The 21,012-nt window shown below is 35.9% G+C and overlaps 1 protein-coding gene and 1 long non-coding RNA gene across 2 annotated transcripts in view; one reads left to right on the top strand and one right to left on the bottom strand.

Annotated features, from left to right (window-relative positions):
• The window catches only part of LOC131545477 (uncharacterized), a 29,025-nt gene extending 9,453 nt beyond the window's left edge, over positions 1-19,572 (bottom strand). Inside the window, exons 1-2 of the long non-coding RNA XR_009272438.1 lie at positions 19,500-19,572; positions 6,313-6,414 (exon numbers count right to left, since the gene is read on the bottom strand). This is a non-coding gene — a long non-coding RNA (uncharacterized LOC131545477). The remainder of the gene's footprint in view (positions 1-6,312; positions 6,415-19,499) is intronic.
• mfsd2al2 (major facilitator superfamily domain containing 2a-like 2) lies at positions 71-18,850 on the top strand. Its single transcript, XM_058784317.1, is given in 16 exon segments — positions 71-264; positions 389-426; positions 428-462; positions 1,050-1,179; positions 1,611-1,655; positions 1,657-1,711; positions 1,923-2,001; positions 4,332-4,477; positions 5,007-5,097; positions 6,275-6,396; positions 6,622-6,684; positions 7,646-7,672; positions 7,924-8,007; positions 8,198-8,310; positions 18,207-18,380; positions 18,578-18,850. Coding segments are annotated over 16 exon segments (1,476 nt in total). The 5' UTR covers positions 71-171; the 3' UTR covers positions 18,759-18,850.
• Positions 19,573-21,012: the final 1,440 nt, after the last annotated feature.

Raw genomic sequence — 21,012 nt, 5'->3', positions numbered from 1 at the left:
AGGATCAGTGAAATCAGGATTCAGCTGAACTAGTTTCACTGCTTTCACTGCTCTTAGTGTTCAACAGGCACTGGTGAAACCAGCAGAATGAGCAAATTACAGTAGATTCGGTTATGATTAAAGACTGAGAAAACAGAGCACCAAAGACCAATCACGCTGACTGACCACAATATGCCGACTGCTACAACACGGCCGGATAAAGAACAGAGTGTTTTCACCTGTATCAGTGATGAACACTGCAACAGAGAAAGACAAGAGACCTCTGTAAGTTCTTCTTAACAAAGTGTTTTGTAACACATCCATACAGAGCATAACTTTTGTATGCATTTTAATTTTTAAGAGGCCGACATCTCTGTCTTTGTTGCTTTTTCTGTGTCTTCACAATAAGGTGAAGCTTCCCCTGTCCAGAAAGCTGTGTTATGCAGTAGGGTTTTTCTCTACAGATCTTTCTGTTAGATGTAGTAATCTGCATTTTCTCAACCGGAATTACGTAAGTATGGATAAATAATAATTTATATAGTCAAATGCATCCAAAAAAGCCAGTGCAGCCAAAGTGACGTCAGCCCAGAAAAACAAGGTCATTTCAGAGACTGAGCAACTTACATTTTGATGAAATATTATGTAATATGGAATAATCAAGAAGGTTTATAATACCTGGAAAAAGCTAAGAAAGATGGAAAAATGTAACACTTTTTTGAGCCTCCAAAAAGAACAGGGCATTGCCAAAACATCTACAACTAATATAATGAAGCATTTGTTTAAAATTGTCATTAATATTGCTATTTTGAATGGCTATCTATTTTGGGATTTATATATTTCAAGGAAATGTAGTTGCACTTTTCACTTAAAGACCAGAAAAGAGCACTATATGCAAACAAATCTATTTTGATTTCATGATAACTTTAACTGCCTTGACTACTAATGTTATGCCTGAGATTTGTTTTTTGCATAGAAGCATTTTATCTCAGCAATCTTATCTCTGAAGTGGAAAATATCCTGTATGCATTCCCTTATTTACCCACATTTCTCTGATTTGCTCTTGTTTGGTATGCAGATGGAGGTTTTTTCAGTATTTTTGATTCTGTTCATCAGTCATGCCTGGGATGCCGTGACTGATCCCGTTGTTGGGTATCTAGTGAGCAGGAGTAGCTGGACCCAAATCGGCAGGCTCCTTCCATGGTGGGTGGCATTTTTAAAATAAAATAGTACTTATTAAAATCATATCATTACATTTTTATCATATTTTTTGTTTAATGAGATCCAGAAGAACTGCTCTTTTAAACAAATTGATTGTAAATGTGTAAATCTGTTCTGACAGATGCAAAAGTAATTGCTTCAATGTCCCATTCACCTTTATAAAAGTTTACCCTGTTAAAGTTTACTTGTGTTCCAAGTGTGAAGAGAATCCATTTACAACTTTACAAATAAATAAATAAATAAAATCAAGCTTGCCATTTATGCTTTTAAACCATCTAGCCTCTGCACTATAAGTGCATTACTGTAAGTGCATTTCCTGTTTGTTTTTACACACTAACATACGATGATTCTAAAGTGAAGTGCATGTTGTGAATTGCGAGTTTCCATGACTCATCTGGTTGTTCCTGTCTCAGGGCTGTGCTGTCAATGCCATTGGCCATTCTCGCTTACATCTTCCTCGTTCAGTGTGCCCTGGTATCTAGCCATCAGGTGTCTTTTTGAGACCTTTATGAGTGTATGACTTCCTTCTTTTATTCTCTCAGTCACTAACACATGCCCTGTCCTTTCTCCATGTGATGCTTTTTATGTAATAGCCAAATTAGCCGGCTTCCATTAGCGGCACTCTAGTGTTCATTATTGAGGTCAAATGGCTGTTACATCACACAGCTCCCCCGCACGTCTTTCATGTGCTGACTCCTTCAAAACGAACGTTCTGCTCCCTGCAGTGCTACAGTGTTCCATACACATCCCTCAACATGTTTCTGGGAGGAGATCAACAAGACAGAGACTCTGCCACAGCTTACAGTGAGAACACTTCAGTCGTCAGCTTTGAATTTCTAATTGTGTCATCATTCTCTCATTGTTTCAAACCTGGCGTTTCTCCATGGAAAAAAGGAGAAATTCTGAGGACAGAGCAGTCACAACATGCTTCACATATTCATCTTCTGTGCTCCACAGAAGAATTACAGAAACTCATACAGGTTTGAAACAACATGAGAGTTGTCTTTTTACTATTTTATTATTTTATCCAATGTTTATTTGTGCCTCTTAGAATATTGTGTTGCTAGCTTAGTGAATGTAAAATATTGTTGCATTGTTACTGTTAACCAAAACGTATTTAAAATTTATTTTACTAATTGAGATAAAGTTGAAATCAATTAAAATATAAATATTAGATGAAAAAGTTCAATTAAAAAAAAAAACTTTCCGAAAAAAACTAACTGAAATAAGTATTATTTGAAGTACTAAGATTACTAAAACTAAAAACTAAGATAAAATAAATCAAAGCTAAATAAAGTAAAAACTAATAATAAAAAAAAAGTCAAACGCATATCAAAATTATAAATTAAAGGGATAGTTCACTCAAAAAAAAAATCTGTCATTAATTCAAATTTACGGTTCAACCGTAATTTTACGAAGCTACGAGAATACTTTTTGTGCGCAAAGAAAACAAAAATAACACAACGTATGTTGTTCTTTGTCAGCTGCACCACGCGGATATGCTGTTTACGTTGTTTACGTTGTTTGTGCTTTGATCTGAAGGTAAACCACATATCCGTGTTCATACGTTGCAAACGTTGTTTATGTATGTGATACTCTCCAAAATGGCACTGGTGATGCGGAGGGGACGAATTGTTGAATAAAGTCGTTATTTTTTATTTCTTCACACAAAAATATTCACGTAGCTTTGTAAAATTACGGTCGAACCACTAATAAACACATGGATTATTTCACTGATCTCCTCGCTACGTTTCTGGATCTTGATCGTGGTAGGATCCTTGCTGTCTATGGAGGGTCAGAAAGCTCTCAGAATGCATCAAAAATATCTTAATTTGTGTTCAGAAGATGAACAAAGGTCTTACGGGTTTGGAACGACATCAGAGTGAGTAATTATAACAGAATTTTCGTTTTTTGGGTGAACTAACCCTTTAAAATTTTAAATGACAATAAAAAAAATATGATGAATAAATACAGCAGTTGTATATATGATACTAAGGCACCACTGATCTGTTGGAAACAACTGTCAAGTCTCCTAACCCGGTGTCATGAACAAATTGCTCCATCTAGCAATTGCATCGGTCGAAAGGTCTTTTAATAGGTTCTCTATCTATAGAGCCTGATCAGAAAAAAAAAAAACTACATAGTCAATGTATGATGATTTTAACTATGTAATTATATTTTCTTTTGACATGAAATGCTATTATATATAATTACAAAGCAATTGAATGTGAATTTAAATATTTCTTATTATTATTTAGTCAGCATACTGCTAGCATGTTAGTCTGTTAGCTTACATCTCATATTACCTTTGATCAAATGGTAATATGAGAAGGTAATGCAAATAATACAATACAATGCATTCAAACGTCTAGCAGCAGTAAGGTTTACTTACTGAATACTTTCATTCAGCAAGGATGCATTAAATGGATCAAAAGTGACAGTAACAAGTCTGATGACTTTTACATTGTTTAAAAAAAGGCAATTTCAAATTCTGAAGGATCATGTTACTCTGAAAACTAGAATAATGATGCTGGGAATTCAGCCTTGCATCACAAGAATACATTACATTTAAAAAATGTATTAAATTAAAAACAGCTTTTTAAATAGGAAAAATATTTCACAGTGTTACTCTTTTATACTGTATATATAAATGCAAACTTGAGAACAACAGACTTCTTTCAAAAACAATAATACTTTTTTTTTTTTAAAACACGACCCTAAATATTTGAATGATCACCTGTTAGAGCTCACTAGTGTTAACACACTATATCAAAGAGAAGTGATGCCCTATATACTACAATTACAAATAGCACTCAATCGTTTACACCAGTTTTGTGTGGAGCAAAATTTTCCACCTACGTAGATCGTTCCAAATCAGTCACTTACAATGTTCCCTTTTGGTTAGAATGCTGCCTTATAAGACAGCTGCCCATTTAGGCAGTAGACAGCTCACTAGGTTTTGAAACAGAGCCATTATAACCTATTATTTCACTGCCAAGACTGAGGGGAGGGGAGGGGGGAGGAACTAACTAATTCCAGGCAGGATGTGTGTGATGGTGTTTCTCTGAGCAGTAGTTGGTATTATCAGTTGCTGTATGACTGCACGCACATCTCTCTAACCCTCTTTCTGTCAGGAATGAGTGTGGAGGCGTTTGCTATGCTGATGGCGGCTGTGATTCAGGGTCAGGTGCTGTGGGTGTATAACAAAGACAGAGATCAAGCCTGTCTGAACGTGAACCAAACACCAGATCTCCCACACAGCGCTGCGCTGCATGAAACTGTAACACGATAACACCTACACACCACCAGCACACTGTAAAATACTGTATAATGCAACTGTTCTGATGTTACTCAGGTATTTTACTATTTATAATTACTGCCGTTTGCTGAGGAAAGCATTAGTTGTAATATTGCTCATGCCTATCTGAACAAAGCCATAAAACATATTTAACCTAAGGGTGTAATTTTGGTTCTGTGTAGTGTGTCAATTATACAATTCCTTTCAACGTTTTTAAAGCATTTTCTATGGGTAATTTGCAGATTGTTTTGGCGCTTTAGGGACTGTTAGTCTCTGGTGTCATGAAATATTACACACTCTGTCTGACATGTAATCCAACTTTTAACTCTTGTAATCTAGCTAAGACACTGTTTGGAAACACAGTTGAAAAGTTCCTAATATGTAGACCGTTTAGTATGCCGTAGACCCCTCACACTTTCTTTAGAGAGGTCTATTGAAGCCCCTATCATTTGCAATCTGAGACTGTTTGCATATACACTTACTGTGCATATATATGTCTGTTTCCCTTCAGAGAAGTGCCTTTATGATATCAGCACTGGTCATGAGCGCTCTCTTCTTTGTTTGCTGTGTGGTGCTGTTCCTGGGGGTCAAAGAGCAAAGAGGTGCAGCGCATTTTTGCTCAAAGAATTCAGAGTTCAAAGAATGTTTTGTTTTGTCTGATTCTCTGAATATATTATTGAGCATGAGGGTTTGTTGAGAACTCTTATGAACATTTAATAATAACTTTATGGTAGGCTACATTTTGCATGTTTATCAGCAAAACAATATGGGCTTGAACTGTAGTGAATTCACTGTTTGCTAATAAAATCTTAATTTTTGTTTAGTTTTTTTCTGTCAGTTTTGCTGAATATATTATTGAGCTCTATATTTAATAACAACTTTATGGTAGGTTACATTTTAGACATGTTTATCAGTGAAACATTATGAGCTTGAATTGTTTACTCTTTTTTTTTTTTTGGCCAGATTCTCAGAGTGCATTATTGAGCATGAGGCTTTATTAAGGACTCTTAACAATATTTAATGATATTTTGATGGAAGGCTACATTTTGAACATGTTTATCAGCTAAAAATATGAGCTTGGACTGTAGTGAAGCTTGTTTACACATAAAACCTTTTATGTTTTGTTTTGTTAGATTTCATGAATATATCATTGAACAAGAGGCTTTATTGATGACTCTTAAGAACATTTAACAACAATACGGCTTTGAACTGCAGTGAATTGATTAACAAATAAAACCTTGTTTTTGTTTGTTTTGTTTTGTTTTGTTTTGTTTGTTTTGTCTTGCCAGATTCCCTGAATGTACCATTGAGCATGAGGCTTTACTGAGGACTCTTAACAACGATATGGCTTTGAAATTGTAGTGAATTGATTCACATAAAACTTATTTGTTATTGTTGTTGTTTGTTTGTTTTTGTTTGTATGTATGTTTTTAGATTCCCTGGTTATTGAGTATGATGCTTTAATGAGGACTCTTAACAACATTTAACATTATAGGCTTGAACTGTAGTGAACTACTAATAAAGTCTTTTTGTGTTTTGTTTTGCTAGATTCCCTGAATATACTATTGACCACTCTTAACGACCCTTGATAATAACTTTACTGTAGGCTACATTTTGGGGCGTTTATCAGGCAGTGAAACAATATGTCTTTGAACCACAGTGAATTCATTGTTTACGAATAAAATCCCACCAAACTAGCTCTTAACTCTTCACCAGTTCAGTGTCAAATTTCATAGCTTTGTGCAGATGTATTGTTGTTTCTCTCTCTGGCTCCCGTAGGGCCTCTCAGTGGTTAGAGTCACATGCACACTACATACCTGAATGCTGTGAAGAAGCTGATTGGCCATGTGTCATACCAGCGTCTGGTCCTCGGCTTCCTCTTCTCCACTTTAGCTTTTCAGGTCGGATCGCTGGTTTACCTGTAAAGTATGTGTAAAGTTAAAACTAGACCAAAAAGACTACGTTGACATGCAATCACAAATTGTGGTAAATATTAAAGATTCTATATAAAATCATCATGTTGTATTTGAAAGCTAGGGATTAATACAGCAAATCATTTCATTTTTTATATGAGAGTGCATTAGTGCTTGCTGAAATTGCTGAAACCTTTTTGGGTTCATTTCCAGATGTCTTTGGGGAACTTCACACTGTTTTGCACTCACGTTGCTGGCTTAGGAGCTCAGGGGCCTGTACCATGAAGCCGGATTAGCTGGCTAGCCAGGTAAGTTTCAGTTTAGTTTGCACCAATCCTGGGTTTTAGGTACCATGAAAGTGGCTTGGCTTTTAGCTGCGTTCTTTACCATAGTAACTTACATTCCACAGCTAACCTGCACCGGGGTAGGTTATGTTCTGAGTTAGAGATCGCAAACTGAAATTGGACCAATCGGATGTGAGCAAAGTGACACACGTCTGACACAAACAAAAGTCACTCCCCCAGTTTCTCTTCCTACAAATTAAAGGTCACTATGAAGTACCTTAAAACAACAACAACAACAACAACAAAATTGTCTGGCTTTATATGATAATTACAATTTACATATGATTTATATCATTTTAATATGATTTATATTATTATTACTCCATTACACAAGCACTTTTAGTTTAACAATTATTATAAAGCATTTATTTTAAATGAATATTAATATATACAGATCATATGTAATATAAATAAGTGGTAGAATCAATAGATAACACTTTAAAAATGGCTACATGTGACCTTACATGTTTGAGTCTCTATCGTTATATATTATCAACTATATAAACTAACTTTACAAGTTTCACTTGTGACTGCACTGATAGAGCAAGATAATTTCCTTTATTTGTCCTCTTTCATGGACAAGTAATTCAGTGGAAATGCGTTTAAATTCCTCATATTCTTTAATCTCTTAACCTTTAACAAAAGAGTTTTGTATCTCGCTGACTCTCTCGCGAGAAGTGAATCACACTTGATCCGTGTTGTGATTGGCTGTTCGCCACTGATGTCACACATTCATGTGCACGTGCTCCATTAACTCTCTGAGTTGACAGAGAAAGTTGATGATCAGCTTCATGGTACCAACAAAGCCAGATTGGAGTGGTTTGCATTTATCAAGTCAAAACTTATCCTATAACTCTGAATTTGTTCATCTGCCATCATGGTACAGGCCCCAGTTCCAGTATCTCATGTTAGCTATACTGGTAAGTCTATAGACATAAAAATGCTGTAGTTTTATAATCAAACTCAAAACAGTACTGCACAGTAACATACTGTATGCTACTATATAATGTCTTTTTGCACCACTTTATTGAACTTCATAGACCAACATCCAGGACTAGAATTGTCTATTTTATAATTAGTATCTTTATTTTGCCAAAACCAGAATCAGTTACACTGATGAACAGATGTTTTAGCATGGTTTAATTCCTTGGATGTCCTGATGTGTGTACAGGTGTCCGCTACCATATCAGTGCCAATGTGGCAGATGACGCTGGTGAGGCTGGGCAAGAAAACTGCACTTTTTATAGGTCTACCTGTAAGTTCCCTTTGTTCAATGGTGAAGAGGCCAGACACAATGATTCTGGTGATGTACTCTAGTGGTTATAGATCTGGGCTAGTAGCTGGAAGGGTGATTCAAACTTGAGCCATCAATTTTGTTCCCACTGTAAAACACCTTCACATTTTCAAAGTGATCAATATGTTCTTTCATGTGTTTCTCCGTATAGCTCCTCATTCCAGCTCTAGTGGTCCTAGGTTCCATGCCAGAGAACTTTCCGGTGTACATGGTTATGTGTGTTTTGGCTGGATCTAGTTTAGCGGCACTGTTCTTGTTACCATGGTGAGTAACAGTAAGACCTAGATCTGTCCGCTTCCGCTGTTCATCTCTGCTAATCAGGCCAGCATTCTCCAGCATCGAGAGTTTAGCACTTGGTGATCCATCAGTAAATCTTCACATCAAGTTTTATGCAAAACATTGCCATCACTTTTGGTAATATTTATATTTTGAAGGGAAACTGTGCAGTTGTTTTTTTTACATTATCAGTCAAATTACTTTCTGATGGAGAGCTCATATATTTAGTGGTATTTCTTAGGAGTAGAAATGTCAGGGTTGTACAATTGTGCACCAAAAAAAAAAAAAAAATCTAACAAATTTTTATGACATGGTTAGTTCAGGTCGTGAAATGTCATGTGGTGTAGCCTCCCAAAAATATATGATTTTTTGAAATCAGACTTTTGAAAACCATATAATACCCGTGTAGATACAAAGAATATACATGTCTTTTAAACAAGTTTTTTTTAAAGATTTGTCCTTTTCTTCATCTTGGACACTCTTATTCAAGGGCGATTCTAGGATTTTCATTTTAGGGGGCTCAGCCCCCAACGAGGGTGGGTAATTAAGTAAGTAACAGAGATGCAAACAGGTAAGGGGGGAAAACGGTGAGAGCATTGCGTGGATCGGGGACATGCTCCACACATAATTTCTTTTAAAGATATTTGCTTTACATGCTCATTTGTGGTTACTTTAAGGTATTTTAAAAATATTTTTGTATTACCTTATACGTCCAAAACTGTCATTTTCACACACACACACACACACACAATAGAATAACATAGGCTTTATAGACAATTGGAAGAATTTTTGGGGTAGACCTGACCTGTTGAAAAGAGATGGTGTTCATCCCTCCTGGGGTGGTGCCGCTCTTCTCTCTAGAAATATGGCACATAGTCTTAGAGTTCGTACTTGACTAACTGGAGCCCAGGTCAGGAAGCAGACAGACTGGCTAAACCGACCGTCTACTAGCCGCCTCACGTCACCAGAAGTCAGTTAATTCTCAGCACATAGAAACTTTTCACCTAGATATCACTCTATAGAGACTGTGTCTGCTCCCAAACTACAAAATACAGAAAACATCCAAACCAAAGTAATAGTAACAATTTAATTGATGTTCAACAAATAAAAAACCGATATAATACAGATAAACACATGATAAAGCTTGGCTTATTGAATATTAGATCCCTTTCTTCAAAAGCACTTTTTGTAAATGATATTTTCACTGACCATAAACTAGATGTGCTTTGTCTGACAGAAACCTGGCTAAAACAAGATGATTACATTACTTTACACGAGTTTACACCCCAAGATTACTGTTACAAACATGAACCGCGTCCAAAAGGTAAAGGGGGAGGTGTTGCTACAATTTATAGAAATATTTTCAGTATCTCTCAGAGGTTGGGTTTCAAGTATAATTCGTTCGAAGTAATGGTGCTTCATATAACGTTATCCAAAGAAACAAGTGTTAATGATAAATCCCCTGTGATGTTTGTACTGGCTACTGTACACTGTAAAAAAAAATCTGTTAAATTTACGGAAAAATACCGGCAGCTGTGGTTGCCAGAATTTTACCGTGAAAAATACGGTAGCTAAATTTTAGGATTTACAGAACTGTTTAAATTTACAGTGAAAAACCGTATCTCATTAACTGATACAATGTTAATACACAAACCTTTTAGTTAACTCATTTTATTTGCAGAAACCGACTACGCTTAAATTATCCAACTGCCATTTGTTTATAGACTAATATTTATAATGTTTATGTAATGTGAGTATAAGAGTATTGAGAACTATTTTGTTTAAGTCCATGAAGAAAATCTTACTGATTTATGCAAAGTCATCAATTCAAATCTCTTGCAAATAACAGAAGCACACATACATGATCAAAACTAGCAAAAACGTTCTCATTACATCAGTAACTACACAGTTACTGCCTTTAAATAAAGCAACATGCAGCATAACATCAGTGTCTCTCTGTCCGTCCTTGACTTAAACACAGGCTCTACTCTCCAGCACAATGGTGACCCACAAAACACAACAGGAAGTTGACTGTTAGGTTTTACAGTATTTTGCTGTTTTTTGTCTTGATTTTACGGTGAAATACCGGCAGCTGTGGTTGCCAGTAATCTACTGTTTTTTTCAGTTTGCTTCCGTAAATTAAATTCATGGTATATTTCTGTTAAAATTACGTTTCACAGTATGTTTTGTCATCTCACACATTTAACCCCTTTAATCCCACAGCAAAATCCTCAGTTTTAAAGAGCACTTCTATGTGTCCACACTACAGAGTGTTGAAGTAACACTGAAGCAGTGATGAATTAATGAGAGAATTAAGTGACTAATTAAATTAGGATTGAGCTTTATTGATGAACACCTGCTGTTAACAAGTAGAATCATTGAAGGAATGAGAAACAAGAGCAGAGAAACAAAACTTACAGCTAAAGCCAAGATGAAATCAACTGAAATAAAACACATGAAATCTCTCAAGATTTCAGAAGAGGTGATTAAACAACTCCACACCAGCATCTTATTACTAACCACTTTTACTTTATTTATGTCATATGTGTACAAAAGCTCTTATTGAGATTTTAGTTGTTGTACTTTCATTTGAAGTCACCATATTGGCGATCAATGGGTGCTTTAGTTGGGATCTTGAATCGTGACTCCCTAACATTGGTTTTTGTTTGCTTGCTTTTAATTAGCTGTGTTTATTAAGCACAGTTTTAAAGCAAAACACCAAACAAATCTATCATCATCTGGAGACTGATTTTTGTGATGTCAACACCAACATGATCTAGTTTAATTAATTGATTATCCCGTGTTAAGTCTCTTATTAAACATGTAATATGTTAATTGCTCCACTGATACTACAGCAATCAAATGTTGTGAAACAGCTCTAACCAGAATATGCACAAATGAATGTACTGAACTACGGCAGAACTTAAACACACACAGACATCAGCAATCGGCATATGAATCTCAAAATTGGTGACAATCAAAAATGATATAAAAAATTTTAAAAAACGGTTCAACTCTGAACATCACAAATCAGTCTACTGAAAAGTAACAACAAAAACAACACCAAAATAAAAGCAAATAAAGAAAATATTAAGAACATTCAGCTGCATAATTTATTCATGCTGCAGTGCATGCTGGGAGTTTTGTACTGGCACCCAGCTTGCTTTGCTGCATGAATTGTTTTTTTTATTATTAATAGTCACCATTGTTGAGGTTCATGTGCTGATTCCTGATGTCTGTGTTTCTAAATGGTGCTGTAACTCTGAAGGTTTTGTGAATAAAGGTTTTAAATTTTTTCATGGTTTGTCAGCTTAATTTGTAGAGTAATATTACTACCATAAACAATGTGAAAATAATTACAAATCACCCATATTGCTTGACACTAACTGACGATGACCACCGCGTTTAAGTTTTAACCAAAACTACTTAATTACAATTTCTCTTGGCTTTTCTTGTCATAATAAATGTGCTCTACAAACACAGTTACAACAGCCAAAAAAAAACTAATTTTAAAGAGTCAAGGGTCAAGAGCATAACTAAAGCAAACACCGATCACCAAGATGGTGAGGTCAAACAAAACATTTGAAATAAAATATAAACCTCTGTTAATTCATAGATATATGACAGAAATGAAGTCAAACTGGTTAGTAACAAGTGGAGCTGGTAATGCTGTTTGTGGAGTTGTTTAATCATCCTCTGCTGTTTTATTTCAGTTGATTTCATTTAAGGCTGTGGCTGTATGTCAGTTGTAGTTTTGTTTCTTGTTCTTTCCTTCAGTGATTGTGTTTGTTAACAGCAGGTGTTCATCAGTGTCTGAATTCACTCATATGTTCTCAATCACTCTGTCTAGTGGACTATATAGTGCAGTAATGTAGGACTAGTGAATGAGGGTGTAGGGAGTTGTTTCAGACACAGTCTATGAGTGTCGACTCTGAGGCTACTTTCTCGAAAACAAAGGTTAGATCTATTACAGTTATTCACTGTATATAGTAAGGAAACTTACTCTTAATCATTTAACAGGTTATTACTGTGGTATTTTACAGTTTTTTACTGTTAAAATCACAATCATTTTTTACAGTGTATACAGGCCACCAGGGCACCATACAGACTTTATTAAAGAATTTTCTGATCTTCTATCGGAGTTAGTGCTGGCTGCAGATAAAGTCCTAATCGTTGGTGATTTTAATATCCATGTTGATAATGACAGAGATTCGTTGGGATCAGCATTTATAGACATTCTAAACTCAATTGGTGTTAAACAACATGTGTCAGGACCTACTCATTGTCGAAATCATACTCTAGATTTAATACTGTCACATGGAATTGATGTCAGTGGCGTTGAAATTTTGCAGCAGAGCGATGATATCTCAGATCATTATCTAGTCTCCTGTATATTCCATATAGCTAAAGCTGTAAAGCCAACTCCTTGTTACAAATATGGTAGAACCATTACCTCTACCACAAAAGACTGCTTTATAAATAATCTTCCTGACTTATCTCAGTTCCTCAGCATATCCAATAGCTCAGAACAACTTGATGATGTAACAGAAACTATGGACTCTCTCTTTTCTAGCACTTTAGATGCGGTTGCTCCTTTACGCTTAAGGAAGATTAAGGATAAGAGTCCAACACCGTGGTATAATGAGCACACTCGCACCCTAAAGAGAGCAGCCGGAAAATGGAGCGCAGCTGGAGGAAAACTAAATTAGAGGTATTTCGTTTAGCTTGGCGGAAAGTACCCTATCCTACAGAAAAGCATTAAAACTGCTAGATCTGATTACTTTTCGTCTCTTCTAGAAGAAAACAAACATAACCCCCGTTATTTATTCAATACAGTAACTAAATTAACGAAAAATCAAGCATCAACAGGTGTTGGCATTTCCCAAGAGCATAGCAGTAATGACTTTATGAACTACTTCACTTCCAAGATCGATACTATCAGAGATAAAATTGTATCCCTGCAGCCGTCAGCTACAGTATCGCATGAGATAGCGCACTATAGACCCCCTGAGGAACAATTTCATTCATTCTCTACTGTGGGAGAGGAAGAATTGTATAAACTTGTTAAATCATCTAAACCAACAACATGTATGTTAGACCCGATTCCATCTAAACTACTAAAAGAGCTGCTTCCAGAAGTCATAGATCCTCTTTTGGCTATTATTAATTCATCATTGTCATTAGGATATGTCCCCAAAACCTTCAAATTGGCTGTTATTAAGCCTCTCATTAAAAACCACAACTTGACCCCAAAGATCTAGTTAATTACAGACCGATCTCAAATCTCCCTTTTCTGTCAAAGATACTAGAAAAGGTAGTATCCTCACAATTATATTCCTTCCTAGAGAAAAATGATATCTGTGAGGAATTCCAGTCAATATTTAGATCGTATCATAGTACTGAGACTGCTCTCATTAGAGTTACAAATGACCTGCTTCTATCATCTGATCGTGGTTGTATCTCTTTATTAGTTCTACTGGATCTTAGCGCTGCGTTCGACACTATCGACCACAACATTCTTTTGAATAGACTACAAAACTTTGTTGGCATTAGTGGAAGTGCCTTAGCATGGTTCAAATCGTACTTATCTGACCGCCATCAGTTCGTAGCAGTGAATGAAGAGGTATCATATCGATCACAAGTGCAGTATGGAGTACCTCAAGGCTCAGTACTAGGGCCGTTACTTTTCACGCTCTATATGTTACCCTTGGGAGATATTATCAGGAGACATGGTGTTAGCTTTCACTGTTATGCTGATGATACTCAGCTCTATATTTCTTCGCGCCCGGTGAAACACACCAAATTGAGAAACTAACGGAATGCATAGTCGATATAAAAACTGGATGACAAGTAATTTTTACTGCTAAATTCTGAAATAACAGAGGTGTTAATTATCGGACCTAAAAACCCCACATGTAACCTAGAACATTATCTAACACTTGATGGCTGCTCTGTCAATTCTTCTTCATCAGTCAGGAACCTAGGTGTGCTGTTCGATAGCAATCTGTCATTTGAAAGCCATGTTTCTAGCATCTGTAAAACTGCATTTTTTCATCTCAAAAGCATATCTAAATTGCGACCAATGCTCTCAACGTCAAATGCAGAAATGTTAATTCATGCGGTTATGACCTCAAGGTTAGACTATTGTAATGCTTTATTGGGTGGTTGTTCTGCACGCTTGATCAACAAACTACAGTTAGTCCAAAATGCAGCAGCTAGAGTCCTTACTAGAACCAGGAAATATGACCATATTAGCCCGGTTCTGTCAACACTGCACTGGCTCCCTATCAAGCATCGGACAGATTTTAAAATCTTGTTAATTACTTATAAAGCCCTGAATGGTTTAGCTCCTCAGTACTTGAGCGAGCTCTTATCACATTATAGTCCTCCACGTCTGCTGCGTTCTCAAAACTCTGGCCGTTTGATAATACCTAGAAAATTAAAATCGACTGCGGGCGGCAGATCCTATTCCTATTTAGCACCCAAACTCTGGAACAGTCTACCTAACACTGTTCGGGAGGCAGACACACTCTGTCAGTTTAAATCTAGATTAAAGACCCATCTCTTTAGCCTGGCTTACACATAACACATTAATACGCTTCTATTATTCAAATCCGTTAAAGGATTGTTAGGCTGCATTAATTAGATCAACCGGAACCGGGAACACTCCCCATAACACACGATGTACTCGTTACATCGTAAATTGAATGGCATCTACGCTAATATTTGTCTGTTTCTTTCCTATTCTGTTTCTCAGTCCGTATCCAATCAGATGGTGGATCAGCACCAAGAGATGATGTCTACAGCCCTGATCATCAGCGGAGACCAGGACACCCAGATGACCCCAGAGATATATCCCCAGATATATCAACCAAAAATAACAAAATAACTAAAATATAATAAAATACCTAACTACATAATACTACTATTGTTAGAAATTGCAACAAAATTAAAATAGAAATATAAACTTTTGAACTGCGGGTTTCGTCTGGTCAGAGGAGAACTGGCCCCCCGACTGAGCCTGGTTTCTCCCAAGGTTTTTCTCCATTCTGTCACAGAGGAGTTTTGGTTCCTTGCCGCTGTCGCCTCTGGCTTGCTCAGTTGGGGACACTTCATTTCTAGCGATTATCGCCGATTTGATTGCACAGATACTATTTAAACTAAACTGAGCTAGACAATGACATCTCTGAATTCAATAATGAAATGCCTTTAACTGAAAATTGAGTGTTTAATCTTATCATTATACATTACTGACTCTCTATCCTCCAATTTGATACTGTTAAGTGCTTTGACACAATCTGTATTGTAAAAGCGCTATATAAATAAAGGTGACTTGACTTGACTTGACTAGGGGTGGGCGATATAACCTCAAAATTATATCACGATATTTCAAGAATATTTGCGATAATGTTATTTATGACGATATACAAAAAAATATGGAACAACGTTTTATTGGTGATTGCAGCTGGCAGGCATCAGCATTTATTAGTGCAAACACAATGAAGGCCATTTTCCATCTTTTTCCAATGAGCTACTGTCATTGACGACAGACTACCTAATTCAAAGTGTAAATCTATTGTCATAAGGTGGCAGAAGCAGCATTACAGTCCAATAGTAGTGACCAGTGTTGGGCAAGTTACTTTAAAAAAGTAATTAGTTATAGTTACTAGTTACTTCTCACAAATAGTAACTGAGTTAGTAAATGAGTTACATCATTATAAAAGTAACCAATTACCAGGTAAAATAACTATTACGTTTCTTTCTTTCTTTTTTTTTTTTTTAATGTTCAAATATGTCAAATAACTTGGATGCCTCCAATATTAAATATGAAATGAATGAAATGGACACTACATGGAATAAATTATTATTTTTAAACATTGTACACTAATGCAAAACAATTTAAAAATACTTATTTAACACTGATCATTTTTTAACATTCTAGCAGACATTATACCAACAAAGTACAATTTAACTTAAAATTAATAAGTTAGTAAAATAATATTTTGAAGTCATTTTTCAGACCCCCTTCTTGAATCAGGCTCGCAAATAAATGCAGGCTTGCCGAGCAGAAGGGAATTCTTCTAAAACATTAGAAAATATTACAGATCCCAATTTGAACACTATGTGTGAAAGTTATAATAAATGTAACCTATTAATAAAGATGTTGTAATTATTATCATTATTATCGTCTTACTTTTTAATTTTATTAAACAGAACAACAGTAATATTACAATAATAACATTTATGAATGTTGATGTAGCTTTTATTTTGACAGAAACCCGCAGGAGGTCCTCAGTGCTTCTTTTTGTTGACAGCAGCAGATTTATAAATTATTCTCATTACTAATTTGGGAAAATGCACGTATCACATTGTCACGTGCCTTGTAAAAAAAAAAAAATCATAAAAGTGTTACTGAGCAACTGACTAGTAATACAGTTTCAGCGCAGATTTCCCGCGCGGTTTGAACCCTGGCTAACGAGACAGCGCTGCTAGCTCCTGCAGCGCTGTTTGAATGCAATTCATGCGTGTAGTAGAAAACATAAGGTTCTGCAGTGTATTTAATCGGTGCGTCCCTAGTAAATACACATCAAGTCGCTGTATCATTGATATCGCTATATGACACTTTTTTATCATGTAAAAAATTATACCGGTATTATCCTGGACGACATCTCAGACCTCAAATACATAAAATATTACCCTTTTTAGACTTAGTTTTTGAAGTAAAGAGTAATGAAAATACCCCCCATAGACACAAACTAGTATACCACAACCAAAGTAAGTAAATAGATAACTTAATGTTTGACTAATAGGGTAGGGTGGTATACTTAACTTATTACAGTATTCCACTGTATTGTATAATATGCATAGGTATATTATTTGAGTACTGAATAAGCCAAATACAAGTCTTCCTGATCACACACACCCATTTACTGTACAAACACTATTCTATTTGCATTTCTTGTACAAACCTCTTTCTTTAGCTCAAGAGTACAAACCTCTTTGCCACATGCACTGTAATATGTTTTATATTGAAAGTTACATTTTCAAATGAAAATAGCAAAATGATCATTTTATAAAGTATATAAAGCTTTTCTATAAAGCATTCCTATGTGTTAAAGGGTTACTCCACCCCAAAATGAAAATTTTGTCATTAATCACTTTCCCACATGTTAATTGTTTGGCAGTCAATGGGACAGTCACAAGCCTCCCGGTTTAAATATCTTAAATTGTGATCTGAAGATGAACAAAGCTTTTATGGGTTTGGAAAAACATGGGGGTAAGTGATTAATGACAAAATTTTCATTTTGGGGTGGAGTAACCCTTTAAGGGCTAGATTTTCGCTGGAGGAAACAACTGTGGTGTGATGAGGGGTGAACACTGCTCCCCCATGACATTTTGTAAACTGTATTTATGACAGAGAATTGCACAGATGCAGATATTATAACAGTCTATCACTAAAGGCCCCCTAAAAATGGCCTAGAGAAACCCATGCTCTTATTTAGCTATAATTATTGATTAAACTTCTGCAAATAACTAATCCTGAATCACTTGTGCAAACTGGGCAATTACACATTAAATCTTATTAGAGACAGGTGTGATATTACTTGTATAAGCAAACACAACTTTGCCTACTAAATGATAAAATGGGTGACAAAATCTAACTGATTTACACAAAAGTAGAGGTTTGAAATTGGGCCAGTAAGCAACACCCTAGAAATCAAATCAACAGCAATATAAAAACCACTCAGAACATCTTTACAACCACATAGCCTACTCCCTAGCATGGTGGTTGCACATTTTTGCACATAGGGAAGCATCGTTCACATTTCTTCACAAAATGTAAAAATTTGGTTTAAATACCTAAAATGTCTTGTTTTGCTCAGATCAATGCTGCCAGATGTAGTGGATGAGTTCACTGTTCAGAACCCGTTCTGCAGAGGCCTGGAGCCCCTGTTTTTTTCCTGCTCAAGGTTTTGCAACAAGCTTGGAGGAGGTCTGTCAGCTGGCATCTCCACTGTGAGTCAGCACTCGCTCTCTCTAAATATGCCTGATTTACAGTGGCAGTCGGTCAGTTTTAAAAAATATTGGAACACGATTGTTCAAGCTCTGTGTCCTGCAAGTTTTTAAATACTGTCAGGCGAGAAGGTTTGGCCAAAACAAAACCGAGCTCATGTTTGCAATAGTTCAGCCTTTTTGTGGAAGTCTGAAATGTTTACCTTGACATATTTACACTGAGCAATGTGTTTGGTTGAAGCTTCACACGATATAAAGCAGGTGCATGTAGTCATGCAGATTGAGTTGTCTTGGCCTTGCAATTGCTTTTGGCCCCCATCCCAATCGCCTTTTTGCTGGTGGGTTTAGTGTTTTTCTATCTGTACCCAATTAATGAAGTACGACGGAAGCAGATTCAACAAGCTCTCAGAAACACAAGGTAAGGTATACGAGTGTCAGCCAATGTCTAAATCTTATATGATTTATGAATGTTATTAATAATGTATTCTGTATTTTCTTTTGCCTTTTTAGGTCTAACAGTGCCGCACTTAGCAGATTAGAAGAGCAAAATGTTCCCATAACTCAAAAAATCTATGACTCCAGTCAGAGTTTCATTTTCAGATCAAAGACTAGAATAATCTCTCATCTTAATACAAAAAAATCTGCCTGTCAAGCTTCTCAAAAACACTGCAACACAAGTGCTGATTCACACACCAGGATGTCAAGTTCCAAGTCAGCAATCCAATTTCATAAATCAAGAACTTACCCAACATCATCACAACAATATAAATCAAGTGTGAAACGTCATGAATCAAGGTTGAGTAAAACACATGAACATGCACTAAAGCGTCAAGACATTCCAGATGAGAGGTCAAAAGTTACATGGGTGTAGATGTTTAAAACTGGAGAGTGTGCATTCAATGCGTGAAGCACTTCACAAGCAAACATGTCTGCACCATTAACTCCCTAAATAAAACTTTGTTTTAGAATTTTTTGATACTGTTTTAACAATTTTGTAAATATAAATAAAAAACTGAAAGTAATATGCAAACAAGCGTGCTTCTGAATATCAATGAGCACAGCTGTGATTCGCTTCATGCATAATGGAGTGGGAAAACACGACAATGCTGATAAAATAAACATCACGTTAATAGAGTAACTGCAGACACAAAACTGCCACTTACTTCATCTGTTGCAAACAAAGGCAAAGCAGAAGCAAGCTGCTCTTCGAGAAACAGAATAATTGCGTTATTCAGCGTTTGAAAGAATCGGTTGAGTAAATTGATTCAATGACTCACTCATAAGGAGAGTCGATGTAACTTGAAAAAGGAGTCATTCAAAATGTCTCACCTCTAATGTAGTTTTTATTTATTTATTTTTTTTATTTTTTGAAACACGCAAACACAGCTACTGTATAACATCATAATTAAAATGCTTTAAAACTGTAGGGAAACCAAACTGTCTGTGATATGGAATATGATTCATATGCCTTGTCACTAGGCGGCAGTGGGTGTAACGTGATAATGAGTGGGTGTTCCCATTTTCAAATTATTACCCCCCTCGTTGAAATCGTTACCTGATTGCTTAATCCTAACCCCTCCCCCACACCTAACCCTAACCCTAAGAACTAACCCTAAAACTACCAATACAAGGGGGTAATAATCTCGTGGGGGTCAGAATTCGGCACAACACGGGGTGTTGCGTATAGGGGCATGGTTTGTAGCACTGTGAGCAGAGTCGGATACACTGAGAAGAACAGAAGTGATCATTTTACACTAGTAACCCCCAGTTTCACAAACAAGGCTTAAGCCTAGTCCTAGACTAAAATGTAAGTCTGAGCTGTTTCAACTGAAAGAAACTTGGGTAACACTTTAGAATACTGCTTCTTACTTACTGCATAACTAATAAGGAACTACTGAAGAACTAACAGCAGGTAATTATTCATTAACACTTAACTCACTACTGTTAACTACTAAGGAAGATGTGTTAACTAATCAGTATGTAATACAATTTTATGACTGTGTTAAGTAACAGTTAGCTAATCAGTATTGTATTCTGTCATACCTCCTGAAGAACTATTAATTATCTACTAGTTAAGGTTCAAGAAAAATAACTATGAGATAACTACTAATGAACAGTTATACGCAGATAGTCACTGTGGCCCACAACTCAAGTACTTGAGTAAAAGTACAGATACCACAATAAAATATTACTCCTTATATTAGGGAAATTATAAGTAGGCCTATTCATTTTCAAAATTACTTGAGTAAAAGGACAAGTATGGGTTCCCAATATTTTCACTTTAGAATAGGCCTACTGTTTCAGGTTCGAAATAAGTCCTGCAGAATTATTTGATAATTCTTTTTTAATTACTAATTGGTTACCTGTATTTTCACTTTCACTCAGTTCTTGCCTTACATACAGGAACTGAACTAATGGTAATGTGGTATATGCTGAGGAGGCACACATACAGTACTGTAAATAAAATATAAAAACTAAGGTAAGTTATCTCAAGGCACTGGAGTGATGGTGGGGTTTCTATCGGAAGCTGCATTCTTACAAAACACACTCACAAAACAATTCACTACACAGGCAAAAACCTCTATAAAATGTATTGCATTTTCATTCTACTACTACTACTGCTAATAACATTTATATGCAATAGTCACATCTCAATGTAATTGTGTATAACTGTTC

This window comes from Onychostoma macrolepis, chromosome 08 (assembly GCF_012432095.1).
Source record: "Onychostoma macrolepis isolate SWU-2019 chromosome 08, ASM1243209v1, whole genome shotgun sequence".
In the NCBI taxonomy this organism is placed as follows: domain Eukaryota; kingdom Metazoa; phylum Chordata; class Actinopteri; order Cypriniformes; family Cyprinidae; genus Onychostoma; species Onychostoma macrolepis.
Note: the sequence above shows the minus strand (reverse complement) of the source record. Positions and strands in the feature narration are given on the sequence as shown.